The 19,497-nt window shown below is 35.4% G+C and overlaps 2 protein-coding genes across 5 annotated transcripts in view; both read right to left on the bottom strand.

The window, feature by feature from the left end:
- LOC148953474 (anoctamin-3-like) overlaps positions 1–1,781 on the bottom strand; it is a 433,736-nt gene extending 431,955 nt beyond the window's left edge. The window contains exon 1 of the mRNA XM_089087971.1: positions 1,611–1,781. Within this exon, the coding sequence (XP_088944097.1) occupies positions 1,611–1,766 (156 nt within the window). The 5' untranslated portion in view covers positions 1,767–1,781. The remainder of the gene's footprint in view (positions 1–1,610) is intronic.
- A 7,881-nt stretch (positions 1,782–9,662) lies between these two features.
- LOC148953473 (E3 ubiquitin-protein ligase SH3RF3-like) overlaps positions 9,663–19,497 on the bottom strand; it is a 207,187-nt gene continuing 197,352 nt past the window's right edge. For all 4 annotated transcript variants that reach the window (XM_089088552.1, XM_089088551.1, XM_089088554.1 and 1 more), the window contains one exon: positions 9,663–16,185. In XM_089088552.1, coding sequence (XP_088944678.1) covers positions 16,017–16,185 — 169 coding nt within the window. In that variant the 3' untranslated portion in view covers positions 9,663–16,016. The remainder of the gene's footprint in view (positions 16,186–19,497) is intronic.

Here is a 19,497-nt window from a genome sequence, read left to right as displayed (position 1 = left end):
TACTACGGCCCGAGAAATAAAGGATATAATTTTCAAGCTGATCTGAAACTGAATTTTTGGGTGTTTATCCAAAAAGAAAATTTTCTTGTCTTTTCGGATTACCGTAAACCAAGGACTTATAAATTTTAAGTTCCAAGCTTTTTCAGAAAAGACCCTATTTTCCAGCAAGTCAATATATTATTAGTCTCAGTTTCTACATCTTACATTAGGGTCCCATTGACTTAGAAAATTAAAGCTGTAGTTTCAAGTCATTCGGAAAGACTACTTTTGGCCCCTTCTCGGACTTCTTAGCACCCTATCCCTTCTAACAAAATATGTATTCCTCTTGGCCCAGGGAACGATCCCTGAAAGTTGCGAACAAGTTTAACACCTAAGATCAAACATGTCCACCCTTTTCCACCATAAAAGCCTGTGAACAATTGTCAATTTGTCAAATTTATGGTAATTGCCACCAGGTACTCTGGGGGTCAAGTCATCCCCAGAGGTATATTCAACGGACTTTTTGACTATTCTATACCAAATAGTTATCTTAAAAATTTAATACTACACCATAGTGGGCTACGGGGGGGATCTGGCAGAAAAAAAGGGGCACAAAATGGGAGCTGGCTTCCTTCCGCAAAAGGGCTCTAGAACCTCCAATTGAATCAGCCCTCCCCCCCCTGAAGTCTTACGGCCACTCTTCCAAACGAAGTGATCATCGAAAGAAAGAAATATACAAATAAATAACGTAAATGCGAGGCACTTGTCTCTAAAATAACAGGTAACGTAAATGAGCTGCCTATAATTTAGTTTATTGTCTTAATTATAAGTTGTATCCGTTGTTATGTATTTCCATATATTTAATTTGGTTCTTACGTGTTATCCCGACCATACTCAAATTCTTGTTCTGAGTAAAACCACTTTCTCTGTCTGCATTCGGTGATAATGAAACTTAGCCTGAGTGAGATAAAGTACTATGTAGGTATATTTTAACTAAATATTTAATGTATAGAGTTCGTTAGGTTAGGCATTTAATATAATGAGTTCTGGGCGGCCTGCTTTCCACAATCCTCTGTTGCAGTTTCCATAATTTTGTTACTAAAGTATTACATTTTCATCAGATTACGGTACATTTCATTACGATTAACCTAACTTCACTTCTTGAGTGTGGTCGGCATAATACGAAAGTACCTTTAAATTTATTTATAAAAAGGCAGTAACGGTAGTGTGGTCTAAGAAATTATACCGACAGAACGGTACTTTTGTACTAAATGGACTCATTTATATAGTGCTAGTTTTGTTAATGCTAATGAAATAAAATAAAATAGGATGACTATATAATAGTTTAGAAACAAAAATTTGGGCTATATATTTGCACATTAGGGGGGGGGGGGCAAAGCATAGCATATATTAAATACGTAACGTAACCTAACCTAGGTATCTCCCCTCCCCCCAAAAAATCCCCCAAAAACAACACTTTATATATCGTATACGCAATTAAAACCACGCTATACATTGTATTTCTCTACAGCGGTGTCTTGTACCATCCCGTAAAAACGAGTTTTTCAACGCGTCTCGAGTTTGAGATATAAAAAGAGTCCCTTTAGTACAACATTACCGACAAAACTTACATGATTTATCGAGCTATTTCGACTACTTCTCGTCATAACATCTTCCAATGTATTATAATATCCTTTATCCACTATGATTCCTGGTATTGAATCACTATCCTCCAACATTTTCAGGGTTTCTTCCAACCACTCATCAACTTGAAAATCACTGCCCATGGTAAGAAAATTGTAGTCATTTTTAATATAGAACTTTTAGTTTAGCCTTATCACCTGATTGGCTTTATCTATGAAAAATGTTCATCGTCGCCATATCAACAGAGCTAAACAGAAAATTTTTGTCATTTTCTATTCATAAGCAAATAATATAATGCTCTACAATTATCCTTGAGCTGTTGCAGCAGTCGTGGTGGCTCTACTTAATGTAGCCTACCAAGGAAAGCGAAAATGAAATCTGATTAATTCATTCATACATGTGAATTAATTAAGTGGAAATTTACACAACGACAAATCTGTTAAAAATTAGGAAAGATCGGGGATTCCAAATTCAAACGTTTCATAGTAAGGAAAATTAAAGTAACAAACGACTGGGGGTAATAGCTAACAGTCGAAACTCTAAAAAAGGAAGTTTTGATAAGATCAAAGAATTAACTTTTGAGATCATTCCAACTATATAGTTCATTGCTTTTAAGATTACTCACCTAGGGCTACGAGCATGAGAAAATTTACTTGATTTTCAAAAAAAGGGTAAAATAGCCCTGAAACGGCAAGTGATCTTGGTGAAAATTGCATCGTCAAATCCAGCATATCAGAAAACCAAATTTCAGTGGATTAAAGCTTTTTTCTAGAGAAATGAGAAACTTTTTGAAAAAAAAGACCAGGGATAAGTGTTCATTTGTTTTTTTTTTCTCCAAGGGTGATCAAATCAAACTAACAGTCATATAAAATCGAGAGAAGGCTGATTCGAACGTAGATTGGAAGTTCTTTTATAAGCTATATTAAAAAGTTCATGATACTACTACTACTTTCCCGCAGCACCAAGCCACCTGAGGCCAACACAGCTAAGCAGGATCCTCCTCCATCCTAATCTATTCAAAGCCTCCCTCTTTACACCCTCCCAGCATGTTCCCATACTGCAAATAAGGTGCAATTCGTGCTAATAGTAACCAAAGTTTTGCCAAGACATGTATCATAGGCAGCGCAATCGCGCTGCCTAAGTATAGAACGATGTTGGCACAATGCATTATTTATTTTTGGTCTTAGACCAGGGCACTTCGTATCGAAGGAGTTGTCGTAGAAACTTCAGAAAGGGCTCATTCGATTGGAAATTGCAGCGGTTTGTGCCCTTTTTAATAGCCGAAAGTGATTGGAAGGCAACTAACACCCCTTCCACACCCACCATTTCCCAAAACTCATCCAATCAAAATTTTGAGATAGCCATTTTGTTCAGCGTAGTTGATTTCCAAATATAAATTATGTTTTGAGGAGGACACTCCCCCAAAGCCCTCAGGGCAAGGGTTGTAATTTATTCCCAGGGGGCATATAAGAACGATGTTGGCACAATGTATTATTTATTATTTTTTTCCTTTAGACCAGGGCACTTCGTATCGAATAAGTTGTCATAGAAACTTCGAAAAGGACTCATTCAATTGAAAATTGGAGTGGCTTGTGCCCTTTTTAATAGTAGAAAGTGATTGGAAGGCAAGTAACACCCCTTCTACGCCCACCATTTCCCCAAAAATATTTAATCAAAATTTTGAGATAGCCATTTTGTTCAGCGTAGTTGATTTCCAGATATAAATTATGTTTTTGAGGACACTCCCCCACGGCCCTCAGGGCAAGGGTTGTAAGTTATGCCCTGGGGGCTTATAAGGCTTTTATAAAAAGTGTTGTCGTAGAAACTTCAAAAAAGGCTCATTTAATTGGAAATTGAAAGTGCTCCTGCCCCTTTTTAATAATCGAAAATTCTTAGACGGCAACCAACCCTCTTCTCACCCCAGACGTTTCTCCACACACATTCAATCAAAATTTTGAGATAGCCATTTTGTTCAACGTAGTTGAAAATTCGGGAAATTAGGTCTTTGAGGATGACAGCCCCTCCCCCCACAGCCCTCAGGGCGAGGGCTATAAGCTAGGCCCTGGGGGCATATAAGGTTTTCATAGAAAGCCTTGTTGTAAAAACTTCAAAAAGGGTTCATTTAATTGGAAATTAAAATGGCTAGTCCCCTTTTTTATTGTAGAAAGTGATAGGAAGGCAACTAACACCCCTTCCACGCCCACCATTTCCCCAAACACATCCAATAAAATTTTGAGATAGCCATTTGTTCCGCGCTGAAAGTTCTGAAAATTATACTTTTGAGCAGGATATTCCCCCCACGGTCTTCAGGGCAAGGGTTATAAATTATGTCCTGGGGGCATATAAGATTTTATTGAAATCTTTGTCGTAGAAACTTGAAAAAGGGCTCATTCGATTGGAAATTCAAAGGGTTGGTACCCTTTTTAATAGTGGAAAGCGATTTGAGGGCAACTAACCCCGTCTCACGCCCAACTTTTCCCCAAACACATTCAATCAAAATTTTTAGATAGCCATTTTATTCAACGTAGTTGAAAGTTTTGGAAATTAGGTCTTTAAGGATGACAATTTCTCCCCCCCCCATATCTCTCAGGGCAATGGTTGTAAGTTATGCTCTGGGGGCATATAAGGATTTTATAGAAAGCGATGTTGTATAAACTTCAAAAAGGGCTCATTCATTTGGAAATTGAAAGTGCTAGTGCTCTTTTTAATGTGGAAAGTGATTGAAAGGCAGCCAACCACCTCTCACGCCCACCATTTCCCCAAACACATTCAATCAAAATTTTGAGATATCCATTATGTTCAACGTAGTTGAAAGTTCTGGAAATGAGGTCTTATAGGATGATAACCCCCTCAGAGCCCTCAGTGCAAGGGTTGTAAGTTATGCCCTGGGGGCATATAAGGTTTATATTGAAAGTTGTTGTAGAAATTTCAAAAAGGGACTATTGATTGGAAATTAAAAGGGCTACTGCCCTTTTTAATCGTCAAAAGTGAATGGGGAGTAATTAGCCCCCCTCTCACACCCACCATTTCCTCAAACACATTCAATCAAAGTATAGAGATAGCCATTTTGTTCAACGTAGTTGAAAGTTCTGGAAATTATGTATTTGAGGATGACAAATCCCCCAGAGCCCCCAGGGCAAAGGTTGTAAGTCATACCCTGTGGGCGTATAAGGTTTTATAGATAGCGTTGTCGTAAAAACTTCAAAATGGGCTCATTCAAATGGAAATTGAGACGGCTAGTGCCCTTTTTAATAGTCGACAGTGATTGGAGGTTAACTACCCCCCGCCCTCTCACGCCCATCATTCCCTCGAACACATCCAATCAAAATTTTCAGATAGTCATTTTGTTGAACGTAGTACAAAGTCCTGGACATTAGGTCTTTGAGGATGGCAACTCCCCCCTCCCCCCAGCCCTCAGGGCACGGGTTGTAAGTTATGACATGGGTGCATATAAGGTTTTTATTGAAAGCGTTATCGTAAAAACTTCAAAAGGGCTCATTTGATTGGAAATCGATTGGAGAGCATCAAACGCCCCTCTTACGCCTATCATTTCCCCAAACACATCCAATAAACATTTTGAGATAGCCATTTTGTTTAACGGAGTTGAAAGTTTTGGAAATTAGGTTTTTGAGGATGACAACCTCCCTCACAGCCCTTAGGGTAAGGGTTGTAATTTATGGCCTGGGGGCATATAAGGTGTTTATAGAAAGCGTTGTCGTAGAAACTCAAAAACGGCTCATTCTATTGGAAATCAAAAGGCCTAGTGCCCTTTTTAATAGTCGAAAGTGATTGGAAGGCTTGATATTTTTATAATAAAGAACAATGTGGGTATAATGTATTATTTTTTTTGTGTGTAGACCAGGGCACTTCGTATCGAAGGAGTTGTCTTCGAAAAGGAACTTCGAAAAGGGCTCATTCGATTGAAAAACAGAAAGGACTGATGCCCTTTTTAATAGTCGAAAGTGATTGGAGGGCAACTGATCCCCCTCCCACACCCACCCTCCCATTTTTCCATTATGTTTTAAAACTAAATGTTGCCTTAAGATTAAATCAAAATGCACTGTGTTAATGCTAATCCCGAATAAGGCATCTCAGTAGTATCCCAAGGACGTATGAGGGTATTATGTTCAAACTTTTGGGGCTACTTCTGCTCTTGAAATTTAACCAAATCAAAATAGCGTAAGTGTATCCAAGCTATCAAAGAAAGTAAACAGATTTTTTTGCGAATGGTATTAAGTTTTCCATTACAAGCCATCTAGAGGAGGTATGAAACTGAATTAAACACTACTATTTGTGTCCAGATTTTTAAAAGGGTTTATGTTGTTAAAAATTGCTGAAAATTTTTCTCCAGCATACAAATAGCAGGCCAAGATATTAAGTCATAAACAAACGAAAAGAATTAAAGCATTATTTTCTTTTTCCCTGAAAAGACTATGTCAATATAAAACGAACAGAAATTAATTAAAAAAAAAATTTTCAACAAAATAAGCTTTAAAGAAAAGTAAAGAACTCCATTAAACAAAAAATGAGCAGAAATAAAATCGAATAATCTACCAAGCGTGAAACTACCACAAATCAGCATCGACAAATAAATGAAACACAAAACGACCAGAAATGACAATAAATAACAGAGTCAAACTCAAAACGAGCAGAAATGAACATGAGTAGCGCTCACAACCCGTATGCCTTCTCAAGGCCAAAATATAATTTGCACTTTACTGAAAAAAATAGATTTAGATGTTTCTACTTTTATAACTTTGATAAATCAATAAATATTAAGATTTTTGATGTTATTTAGTGATGAAAATGTTAATATTATTTGATTTATTAAAGTTATAAAAGTAAAAACATTTGTATTTTTTCAGTAAAGTGCAAATCATGTTCTGGCCTTGGCAAGGCATAGGGGTTTTGAGTCCAACTCATGTTAATTTCTGCTCGTTTTGAGTTTGACTCGGTTATTTATTGTAATTTCTAGTTGTTTTTTTTTTTAATTAAAACAATAAAAGAATCCGTTTTTTACACTCCAAATATATAGCATTCATTATTTATAAAGCTACCCCAAATGTTTACGAGCCTGAGAAAATTTATCCTATTTTCGGTAAAGGGGGAAAACCACCCAAAAAGGTGAGTAATTTTGATCAAAGTCAAACAATTGAATTCAGCATATCAGAGAACTCTATTGTAGAAGTTTCAAGCTCATGTATACAAATGTTTAATTTTGGATTTTTCCTACAAGGATGACAGCAAATGTGTGTTTTTTTTCGTTTGTATGTTTTTTCCTTCAGGAGTGATCACATCGAACTAATGGTCCTAGAATATCGGGAGAAGGTTCATTATAACCAAAATTGAAATTCCTACTGACCTTGTTAAGGAAGACAAAAGACTGTGCCGCAACAAAGTGGCCTTCCCCCCCCCAATAAAATGAGCCTCGGGACGCCGCTGTTTGGGGGGGGGGGGCGTGCTTGAAACAACAAAAGTGTCTTTTTGTGTCCAAACTTTCGAACTATCTACGAGCAATCAAACAAGTTTATTAGGGGGTTTGCGAGAGGGGAGGGATAAAAATTATTCTCTAATCCTCCTTGATTCTCGGGAATAGTTTTGGAATAGGCCTGTAATATTAGCGCTGAGGGGTGATGCGCCCACTTATGGCAGATAATCCTTTTCTGTGTAATAGAAAAGGTGATATACACATGCCTAGCCGCACAGAACTGGTGGGGTAGGGGTTGGATATCATTAGTGCCTCCGAAGAATTTATCGTGGGAGGGTGGGCGGGGTCTGAATGTTGAATTGAAAAAATAATGGCAAAATATAAAAAAAGCCTTGAATTGACTCAAAACACACTATGCAGATTTTCAAAAGGGCGCATCTCAGGAATGGTTTAGGGCATGAACCTGGAACTTTTAGGGAATGATGAGGGGGATAATCAATTGACCAAAAGGCCACATATGACTGCTATACTTCTACTGCGACTACTACTAAGGCTGAGGGTGTCAAAGTGAAAATTTCAGGAAATAATAGAGGGCGAAGTTGAACAAAATCAAAACACACTATGTCCATTCAGATAGTCAAAAGGACGTATTACCACTATCTTAGGAATGGCTTAGAGTATTAAGTTGAAACTTCCAGAGTATGACAAGGCGGATGTTCAACTGACCAATAGGCAATTTGTGCATACTACTAGTGCTGCTATGGTTACTACTACTACTACTAAGGCTACGCATACTACTACAATTAAAAGGAGGTAACAGCTATATCCGAGGAATGGCTTAGAGTTATAATTTAAAGCTTTTGATGCACGTTGAGGGAAATGTTGAACCAACATTTCAAGAAATGTTGAGAGGGATATTGAAATAATTGAAACACGTTATGTGTATATAGGCTATCAAAAGGGTGTATCAGTAATACCGCAGGAACGTTTGTAGTATTAGGTTGAAACTTTAAGGGCATATATACGAGAATGTTGAACTAACAAAACTAGTGTTACAAGTACTACTATTAGCAAACCTAATGGCACTAAATAGAAACTTTCAGGGATTGTTGGGCTAAATCAAAACACACTATGTGCATGAAGGTTATCAAAAAGGCGTATCAGAAATATCTCAGAAATGGCTTAAATTATTAAGTTGAAACTATCAGGGCATGAGGAGGAGATGTTGAACTAGACCAAGAAGGCACAGTGTGAACACTATTACTGCTACTATTACTAATACTACTACTGCTATCGCAATTACACATCCCAATGCTCCTACTGTTATTTCTACTACTACGACTACTAGTACTAAGGGTATTAGGTAAAACTTTCAGGGGAGGTAAGGGCGGCGTAGAACTGAATCAAAACATACTATATGCATGCAGAAGACAAAAGGGCATATCAGCAATATCCAAGGAGCACCATAGCGTTTAAGTGAAGCTTTCAGGGCATTTCGAGGGGGAGGCTGAACTAATTCTAAACACACTACGTGTGGGTCAAAAAAGGGTTGTATTAGCAGTATCCCAGCTACACCTTAGGGTATTAAATAAAAACAGTTTTTTTTCATCAGAAATCAAGGAGTTACATTAAAACTTAATACGAACAGAAATTTTTATATATACGAGGGGGTCACCAGTTCCTCAATAAATCGCTCTTTACGCAAAATTTTGACTTTTTGTTCCAATAATTTAAGAATGACTCCTGAAACACAGGGACCATTTAATTAGAATGATAAGTTTTTCTAGAAGTTGTAAAAAAAAAACCTTTAGCGTAAAGAGTGAGGTACTGAGGAGGGGACAGGCCCCCTCATACAAAGGCTGCTTCTGATTTCAAACTGAACTTTTGGCAAAAACACGTTTTAAAGTGACGTTTGAAAAACGACAATCTATATGTTCTTGCTTTTACTTCATGAAGCTTTAAGATAGCGATAAATTTTTAGATGTTGTACAATGAGACAAATAATTTACATTAAAACAAATAAAATTCAATAAATCAAAATGAGCGTAAATAAATAAAAACAACAAGATACTTCGAGTGCGACACGAAGTAACTGTAATTTTAGAAAGGAAATCTTCTGATTTCAAACGGAACTTTTGAAATAAAACCTGAGCAAAAACACGTTTTAAGTGACGTTTGAAAAACGTTTGATCTACATGTTCTTGCTCTTACCTTATAAAGCTTTAAGATAGTGTTGTTTTAAATATTGATAAGGTACTGAATAAATTCTTCGAAGTTAATATTTAATGATATAGCCCGCATCCAATTTTTGATATACGCAGAATTGCTAAAATTGGTTCAACTGACAAAGGTCAGCCATTTTTTTTCAATAATTTGAATTCGAGTACAAAACGAGGAGACGGAGTTCTGGATCAAATAAAAGGCCGAACTGTCAGAGTCGAAAAATTTTGTATCCAATATCTAAAATCATGGTTCAAATGTTATTTTTTTTTATATATTTTCTTCGTAACTTCTATTTGGCTGAATCTTCATTCTCAACATTTTTAACAGAATGACATCATCAAGGATGCAATAAAAGGCTCTTCTAAAATAACATAACAAAATATACAGTGAAAATATTTATTAGAAAAAAAAAAGAAAAACCAACAACTCTATTTGTCCATAAAAACAAACATACTACAATGGGTTTAATAAATCGCACAAGAATACAATAATAATATTCTAATCATAATATAATAATATTCTAACAATGGTATTCGATAGTAAACTAATTTCGACTAATGCAATTTCTAAAGCTAGTTCTCAGTACAGAAGCTGAAGAAGAAAACAAAATCTTACAGAACAACAATTAATGCCAAAAAATTATCACTAGTCAGGACTAATTTATGATTTTGTACGCTAATTTATTCATTTTTGTTTCTTCACATCAAAACGATATAACGATCATAAAATACTCCTTTTAAGACAGCCGAATGAGATAAAGAACCACAATATGGACTTAGTTTTTTTCTTTTCTTTTTCTTCGGAAATTAATTCGTTTGAGCCTTGTGAGAAAGGGCTATAAAGTGCTATAAAGGGCTATATAGGGCTATAATGTGAGAAAGAACCACAATATGGACTTAGTTTTTTTCTTTTCTTTTTCTTCGGAAATTAATTCGTTTGAGCCTTGTGAGAAAGGGCTATAAAGTGCTATAAAGGGCTATATAGGGCTATAATGTGAGAAAGAACCACAATATGGACTTAGTTTTTTTCTTTTCTTTTTCTTCAGAAATTAATTCGTTAGAGCCTTGTGAGAAAGGGCTATAAAGTAGATGAGCGACAAAGTAATTCAATAGAATAAGGACAAATTTAAGCGTTGTAGTGCAAGCCGGAAAAATACGCCGAAAAAAAGCGAAAAACAACGTAGAGGATAATTTTCAGCCAATGAATCACAGATACAAAACAGATATTTAGAAAATATATATAGATGATATATCAGAACAACTCTAGTAGAAAAAAAAAACATGAACAGAAAAAAGGAGAAAAAAGGAGGTAACGAAAGTTTCCTGTTTAGGGTTTTTAACTATGGTGATTCCAGTGGCGTGCTTTTGGTTTTGCTCTGACGTCATTTTCGAGGGGGATCAGGCTCTTTTTAAAAAATCCTGCATAAATTTGTTTTCAAAATAACATTTTACTTGTAATATTCATCGAAATAATAGTTACCATTTCTGAAACGCATTTTTAAACTTTTAGTTACTATAGGCTATTTTAAGCCCTTTTAAGGGCTCAAAAAAGAATTTTGCGATTGAATGAAGAATGAAGCGATTGCTGTGCTTGGAAAGAGCATAAAAAAAGCACCAAGTGATTTGTAAAATCTGTAAGATAGTGGGTAACGAAAGTGAGAAGATGACTTTTTTCACTAAGCGCTCTATTTTTTAGAATAAGACGGCTTAAAGAAGGTGTTTGCGGAAGTATCTGGTTGAAAGTTATCATTATTTTGTCAGATATTTCGGCAGAGACCTCCGCTAACCCGTCTTCCGTACCAGAAAAATGGAGTGCTCAGTTCTCAGCGAAAAGAGTCACTTTCTCACATTCATTACCATAGAGTAGCTCTTTTTTTCTGTTCAAGTTTGATTTTTTCTTCAATATTATCTCTTTTTTGGCACCGAAGCCGGCTTAGCGGGGGTCTTTGCTGAAATATCTGCTCTGACTTCATTATTTGCTGACTGAAGATCCTCCTAACGGGTGTTTTGTTTTTTATTTCTTCGTTTTTTCCTTTTCATATTTTCATACGTCAGTACGGTCTTAGAATATGTCAAGAATAAAAAATAATCGAGTTAAAACAAAGGATCAACTGAAAAGGAAAAAAATTGCAGGCTTCAACAATTAACTTAAAAGACAGGAAACTGTATGTTACACATACTCTGGTGATTATGAAAAAACATTTTATTTCCTTTTTTTTTAATTTTTTATTCTGTTTCGATGTTGTTCCCTTTTTATGTATTTCCTTATTCTACTTCCCATTTATGTATTAAGCACGATTTCGTAACGAATTTTGTGAGGTTTTAATCCATTCAAGATTATCTCATTCAAGATAGTTAATACATTGCTGAGCAGATTAGATGTTAATTTAGTTTTAAAACTGTTTATTAACTAATTTAACTTTCACACCTTACAAAATTACATTAGGTTAAAGTACAAAAATAATTTCAAGATATACAATTTTGTACTTAAATAAATGTTTGTATTCAAAAATGAGATATAAACACAGACTAATTAAACTGTCAACATTTCTGATTAAACAGCAGTAACTAAAGTCAAAAACCTTGAAACTATTGCATTTCCTGTCACACTGAGAGAATTAATATATAGCCTAGCACTTTAATAACAAAGGATACTGCAAGTGCATTTTTTTTGTATTTTTACCTATATGTGATTGTGTCCAAAATCAAAGAGCATACGTAAAATTCTTATAATTTAAGAAGAGAGGAAAAAATATAGCTTTCGGTTTCTTTGGAAAAACTTCTTTTCAAAATTATTTTTAACAAAATCTGAAGAAACTGATGTTGCATAGCTGAATGATGTTGTTTTATTTCAGTAAATGAAATAAATATTTATTCACCAGACTAGATGTTTCAATACATTATTATTTTTTACATTACCTTGGCCGGTCTCTTATACCTCCCACCATGTTCAATCCTCAATTTTGACTCTTTGAAAAAAACCACTGCCATCTACAGCAGCCCAGTAAAGTAATTTTAGAATGCCTAAACATGTTTCTAGTTCTATATAATAATATCCTCGTTTACCTTTAATTTATATTGGACCCAAGGGCTTATTCCAAATTTTTGTTCAAGACGGGGGGGGGGGGGGTTACAAAAAAACTTAACAAAACGCATCAAAAATTTGTTTATACACATTTTTGTTACTTTTTTTACAAGCCGGACGAAATTTTCTTTTTTTGGGGGGGGGGGGATGTAACCCAGTACCCCCCACCCAGACACTACCATGATTGCAACTAAAATAAAAGGACTGGTTTCTACAAATGGGCATAATAGATACCCCTACATTTGTGCTAAAACTTGGGTAAATAATCGCTATTTGGACAATACTTTCTTTACTACTTAATTAAAGTCATTTCGTCACTCTCACGCCTAGAGGTTATATCTGACTTTTAAAATTTTTGACTTTTCACAAAAAAAAAATATTTGTAGTATTACTAGTAGTAGTAGCCATAACAGGAGTAGTAGTATGCACATATTGCTCTTGGTCAGGTGAATATTCCCCTCATCACACCCTGGGAATATCAACTTAATACTCTTAAGCTGTATCTAACCTTTAAATTTTATGATCGTATTTGACCTTTAAAATTGACCTTTGAAAGTGTGAATTAATTGCCAAAACTGGCTGCTAAGCTGCTCAATGAGCTACTCAATAGGTCAATGCAGAACAAGAGGATCAAAGTGTGATTGAATTATATATTGTCTTCAAGATCCTTCTTAACAAACAGTTAATTTACCCAAGACTTTTTTTGAATTTTTTTTTTAAGTGACTGCTCCAGACTGTTGAACAAAAAGTACCAAGGTGAAAATTCTACCGATACTTTCGGGACCAATGAATAAGGGCTTTATCTCCAACAGATTTCCAACAGATTCCAACAGAATCTCCAACAGATTTCCAAAGATTGTCCTTTTCGGCCAAGAATCTAAGGCCAAACGAAAAGCAGGTCGTCCACAAATGGGGTTGGAGAAAGTCGTAACGAGATTTAAGGGAAATTGGAACTTCTTAGGATGGTGCAAAGAGGCTTTGAATAGATTGGGAAGGAGGAAGAACGTGTGTAGGTGTATTACCCTATAGTGGCTTGGTCCTGCAGTGAGTTATTCGTAACAGTAGTGATATTAGTAGTTTGGGATCCCAGGTACTGACGAAATAATACAATTTTCTGTTTTTGAGCTTGCAGTCAAACTTCTCAAAAAGAAGGAAATTAAAATGAAAAGGTTTGAATTGCTTTTTCGCTTTTTAGCTCATGCATTTGCAAAAACAAAACTTTCCTTGTAAAATATTGCATAAATCGTATTATCCTTTGTCTAAAACTTGTTTCTACCGTTACCCGAATTGTCCTCGCATTATTTTCCAATGTCATAAAACCGATTTTAGGCTTCGCACGAAGCCGTCTCACAAAAGTCAATAATGCGGTACGTCCAAGATGCGATAACTTACCCTAGCCTATCTTCCGCTGATTAACCAGATTAACCACTCTAATTATTTTATAATCAATAAAAAGATAGTTGCATAAACACAATAACATATTTAATTTTGAGGATTTTCAGGTTGGTTTTAAATAAACCTAAACCTTTCACTGAAATTAAAATTTTAAATTACAATTAAGCTAGGTAGCACTCCCGATCCGCGGCGACAATGGTTTCTAACTCCTATCAAACTGATGTTATGGTGCCGAAATTTTACCTCTATCGCAATCCCATGCTCTTTGGTCTACCAAGAGAATAGTCTTCACAATTGTAGGGCGTCGTTGGCAAAGCCATAACCAGAGGGGTGCCCAGTTAGGACTCCCCCCCTCCCGAAATATTTGACCAACTCGTAAATTGATCGTAAAAATACAGCTGAAAGAAACTATTTCTCCTAGAAAAAAGAAAAATATTTCTCTGTTTCGTACATTGGTCTACAAAATGCAAGTAAAAAGTCTTATTTGAGACCGTTAGACATTTGAGTCCATGGGAGTCCATTAGTCCATGGGAGATAAACTTCTTCTTCTTCTTAATTTTTTTGTTAACCCCTCTCGACGAGCGGAAATTCCTTTGGTACACCCTCCCCTATCCCGAACAAAAATTGGCCCTGATCGTTGGTATAAGTTCTTTGCCAAGGGAAAAACAGCGTCCTTTACGTTTCAAGTGACACTATCACACAAACTGTCAAAACAGAACCAAACACCAGGATGGTGTAGATAAACCTCCACATACCACGAACCACACATGTGACTTCAGTCCATTAGCCCACGATTGGGTTCCGGTTGAATGTTATGCATGCAGTGTCCGGTTGAAAGATAGCCCCATAAAGTTTCTGGACATGTCTGACAAAATTAACGAGGACCTCCTTATTAAGACCAAATCGAATTATCTAAAAACAGGGTTACCAAGCTCTCTACATGGTCTAGAAGTCAACAGGAGTCATCAGTAGATAATTTTGGACCCCACACTGCCTTTCCATGACGATAAAATAAAAGTTCAAAATAGGAATAAACTAAATAGCTTATATAATAGCTTATAAATAGCTAAATAGCTTAGTTTTACTACTAATGACGGTCACTGTATATGTGACCGAAATATCTGGTATTTTATCGTGAATTTCTATTCACTGTCTATTAAAAAGGATTTTATCCCTATTTTTAACTTTTATTTTAGGAGCAATTAGTAAGGAAATCTAATAGCCCAATAAATCGACAAAGAATCCACGCAAACCACTACCTCATGGGCACATTAATCGCAGTAGTATACTCCTTAAAAATGGCACAAAATACATTCTTGGATTTTGAGCACGAGAATGTCATTTCTGGGAATAAAAATAACGACGACTTCAGCCGTTATTTAGGCAATACAGGTAGCCCCGCCTATGTTTCACGCAGAATAACTCTTGAATTATGATCCAAATCTGTTTTTCTTTTTAAATTTTTAAATGTTTAAATAAGTGAATTACTAAAATAATTTACGAGTAGGACAGAGCAAGTCTTAGATTTCAACCTTCTCAAGGCTCATAAAAGTAGTTTTAGACCCAATTTTTATAGCAAAATTTGCGAAACCAGGATCCTCCTTGGATCCCCCTTGTCTCGGTAATCAGATAATTACCCACTGTATGAGTCGTTATCCTATCCAACAGCCTACCAGAAACTACAGTGTTTTGCAAGGGAATCATCAATGAATGAACTAAATAGTCAAGAGTCATCACCAAGGGAGGGGGAGAAGGAATTTTAATGAAGATACATAAAGTGTCTTTTTCAAAATGTAAGGAGGGCGAGAGACAATTTTTTCCTATTTCTTTTAACGAAAAACACCAAAAACCTTCGAGTAAAATTCAAAATCCAGGACAGAGGGTTTAAAAATCTACGAGGCGATTGTTAGGAAATTTAAGAAAATGTAGGGGGAAGGGAAAGTCCTTTTTTCGATTTTTCTTGCGAAGATACAAAAAAAGTATTTTCTTAAACCTAAGGGATTTTTTAGATTATTTAAATGGAAATAAAAAAATCTTACTTCTCATCTTACTTTTTACTCTTACAATCTTACTTTTTTTCGATCTAGGAGGGGAGGGCATAGCCCCCGCCCTATTTTACCCCCCTGATTATTTGAACTCACAAGTTCTGCTGACAGGAACAACAACCATTGCGCTGCTGATCGAAGCAGAACCCAGAAATACCTTACCATTATAAATTTTGCACAAACAGAACTCTTACTTACAAGAGTGTTACACAATTTGATTATAGTGGCTCAACAAAAATACTAGGAAAGAGACCAGAACGCCCAGTACGTTGCGACGTTCCTTTAAGCCAACCATCATCTCGTTTTTTATGAACATAGACAATATCACCAACATACAGTTCCAGCTCATGATCTGAATTAGGTGGGTAGGCAGTGACACAACGGTATCTGAAATAAGATGAAATTAAAAAAATAATGGATAGAGCAAACATTATTGTGAAGAGCGCAGTATGTTTGAATTAAAAAGAAATAAAGGAAATTTTGTTTACTAACATCGAAAAAAAATATCTTAATTTTACACCGGTAACCAAAATGAAGGTTGCAGCGTAGTAAAGAGCAAATCATGGCCTATAGTATCTGAAATTAAAAAAAATATTTTGAGAATAACTTTCTAATGAGTTAAAAATTGCAATCAGAGCTAATTCGAGAATGGTAACTAATATGTCGTTTAATTTTAATAGCAGAAATTCATTACAAAAACGAATTCGTGGTAGTTTCGAAAAAAGCCAGAAACCCCTCTCAAATGGTGTAAAATTGAACTGCACCATTGAAATCACCATAGGCGAAAACCCAATTCAGGACAATTACAGTCCCTCAGTTGTAACAACAAGACTTTTTGCATTGGAAGCGCTGATGTCACCTTTTTTCTTTTTTTTCTTGCTAGTGAGGCACTGGGAAATCGTAGAAAGCTGTTTACGGGCTCATTTGACAGCTGATTTTTATATCTACATTTTTTTTTAAAGTTTGGCTTGATAATACGATCATAAAGTACCATATGGTGCTGAAATTGGGACTTTTGGGTGCCAAATCTCGAGTGGAAATGCTGATTGAAATCTCCAACAATCTTTAGCCTTTGCTTAAAACCACCCTTTTGAAGGTTCCCCCATCAGCGCCCTGTTAGTAAGTGAAAAGGAAAAAAAAACAGTTTCGAAAAAAAACCATTAATAGTGAAAACATTTTTCGCTTAAATTCAGAACTTATTTAGGAACAATGATCAACAATTTTTATTTTTATCCTAACAATGAAGGTAAAATACTAAAGCCCATTTTCGTAATTTCATAAAACAGATTGAGACCCTAATGCATCTTTTTCTTCAACGCTGGCGGGGCACAGGGGCATCTTAGGAACGTTGATATAACCATACGAAGGTTTTACAATTAGGGTTTTACTTCCCCCAACCTGTAAAGGTGGGCATGACTTGGTCACTGGTTTTGACATGATACCCAGATCCGTCGGGGCTGGGGAAGGGTACTGCCCCCTGCCCCAACAGAAAAATTGCACGAATAATAGCACAAATTCCCGTAAACTATATAAACTACACATAAACAATTCTTCCAATGTCCTTGCAACTCTTCAAAGATACCAAGGATAATATATTCCTTGGACCTTTTTATGTGAGAAAATTGCAGACTGAAAAAAAGGAAAAGTTAAAGAGAGGCATAAACCAATAATTAACGCTACATTTTAACAAAAACACATATTGACTCTGTATGTGAGACTCATATTGACATGTATGTGAGGTTCATTGTGTTTATTTTGAAAACAGAAAATAATTTTAAAAAGTTTTTTGTCTCCCCAAAATTCTAACTTTACCCGAATTCCTGGGTACTTCTTATTCAAACTATCATATTTTTTTTTTACTATTGTTCCCTCCCCTAAAAAATACTTTTGTGGGTTCTCAGGCGTGTTCCTTTTTATAATCGAGCTTGACCCCGTCCCCCTTTCGAAAAAAGAAACCATTTAAGATTTATTTATGTTAGATTCAAACCCCACATCATTTAGAAAAAAGAAGATTGTCAACTTTGAAAGTTTGCTTCCTGGAAAAAAAAACTCTCTCTAGAATAATTGACATATTTGTAATTTTACACGGGCGTACCCAGGAGAAATGTTTGAAGAGTCAAAAATAAAATTGATCACTTTTTAGATGCAATTTTTTGTTTCTTTAGAAAAATAGGGGGCATTTATTTCAGTGCCATCACTTCCATGATTTTCCAGGGATTTACTCGGACTTCTCCCAACGGAAATTGGGTTCTTCAAAACCTCGCCTAAAATTAACATTGGGAAATGCACGAACACCAACGCTAAATACAAACTTTCAGAACTTTCTTTCCAGGAAATTTGGGAAAACCCAGAAAAATTAGAAGCAACGGTTCCTTGGGTTTATACAATCTTTGGGATAGGACAATCTCTAAATCATCCCGAAACTGATGTTTTTAAAAAGAAGAGAGCTCAAAAAAGAAGGTTTAGATAAAATCTATATATAATATATATATATATATATATATATATATATATATATATATATATATATATATATATATATATATATATATATATATAAAACCAAACTTTTTCTGGGATTAATTAAAAAAACCTTTTCTACAAAATAAGTTTTTCAAAGAAAAGTAAAGAACTCCCTTTTAACAAAAAAAGAGCAAAAATAAAATCAAATAATCTACCAAGCGTGAAACTACCACAAATCAGCATCGATAAATAAATGAAACCCAAAACGAACAGAAATCACAATAAATAACCGAGTCAAACTCAAAACGAGAAGAAATTAACAGAAGCTGGGTGCAAAACCCCTGTGCTTTCCCAAGCCCAGAACAAAATTTACACTTTACTGAAAAAATATAAATGTTTTTACTTTATAACTTTAATAAATCAAATAATTTCAACATTTTGATTACTGAATATTAGTATATGTATATTAAACTTGCAACGCACATTCATTTGTATTTTTTCAGTAAAGTGCAAATTTTGTTCTGGCCTTGGGAAGGCACAGGGGTTTTGCGCCCAACTTATGTTAATTTCTTAACAAAAGGGCACTATGCCTTACGATTTCTAATCGAATGATCATTTTAGGAATCGACGGCGCTTTCTAATAGTACATTACATTACTCCAGAACGTAAGTTTCAACTCTTACCCTAATGTCATTCTCAAAGACTTAATCTCTAGAACTATCTATTGATTTGATCTAAATGACTATCTGAAAATTTTGATTGGATGTGTTTGGAGGAATGGTGGGCGTGAGAGGGAGGTTAGTTATGCTCCAATCACTTTCGACTATTACAAAGGGCACTAACCCTCTCAATTTCAATTTGAATGAACCCCTTTTGAATTTTTACGACAACTCTATCTATAAAATCTTATATGCCCCCAGGGCATAAACTAAAACCTTTGCCCTTGGGGCTCTCGAGGGTTTGTCATCCTTAAATACAAAATTTCCAGAACTTTCAACTTTGTTGAGCAAAATGGCTATCTCTAAACTTTGATTGAATGTTTTTGGGGAAATGGTGGGCGTAAGTGGGGGGTTAATTACTCTCCACTCACTTTCGATTATTAAAAAGGGCAATTTCAATTTCCAATTAAATGAGACCTTTTTGAAATTTGTATAACAACTTTCGACATAAACTTTAATGCCCCCAGGGCATAACTTACAACCCTTGCACTGAGGGCTCTGAGGGGGTTATCATCCT

The sequence above is a fragment of the Artemia sp. Qi Xiang Cuo genome, chromosome 4 (assembly GCF_049724085.1).
Source record: "Artemia sp. Qi Xiang Cuo chromosome 4, ASM4972408v1, whole genome shotgun sequence".
Taxonomy (NCBI): Eukaryota; Metazoa; Arthropoda; class Branchiopoda; order Anostraca; family Artemiidae; genus Artemia; species Artemia sp. Qi Xiang Cuo.
Note: the sequence above shows the minus strand (reverse complement) of the source record. Positions and strands in the feature narration are given on the sequence as shown.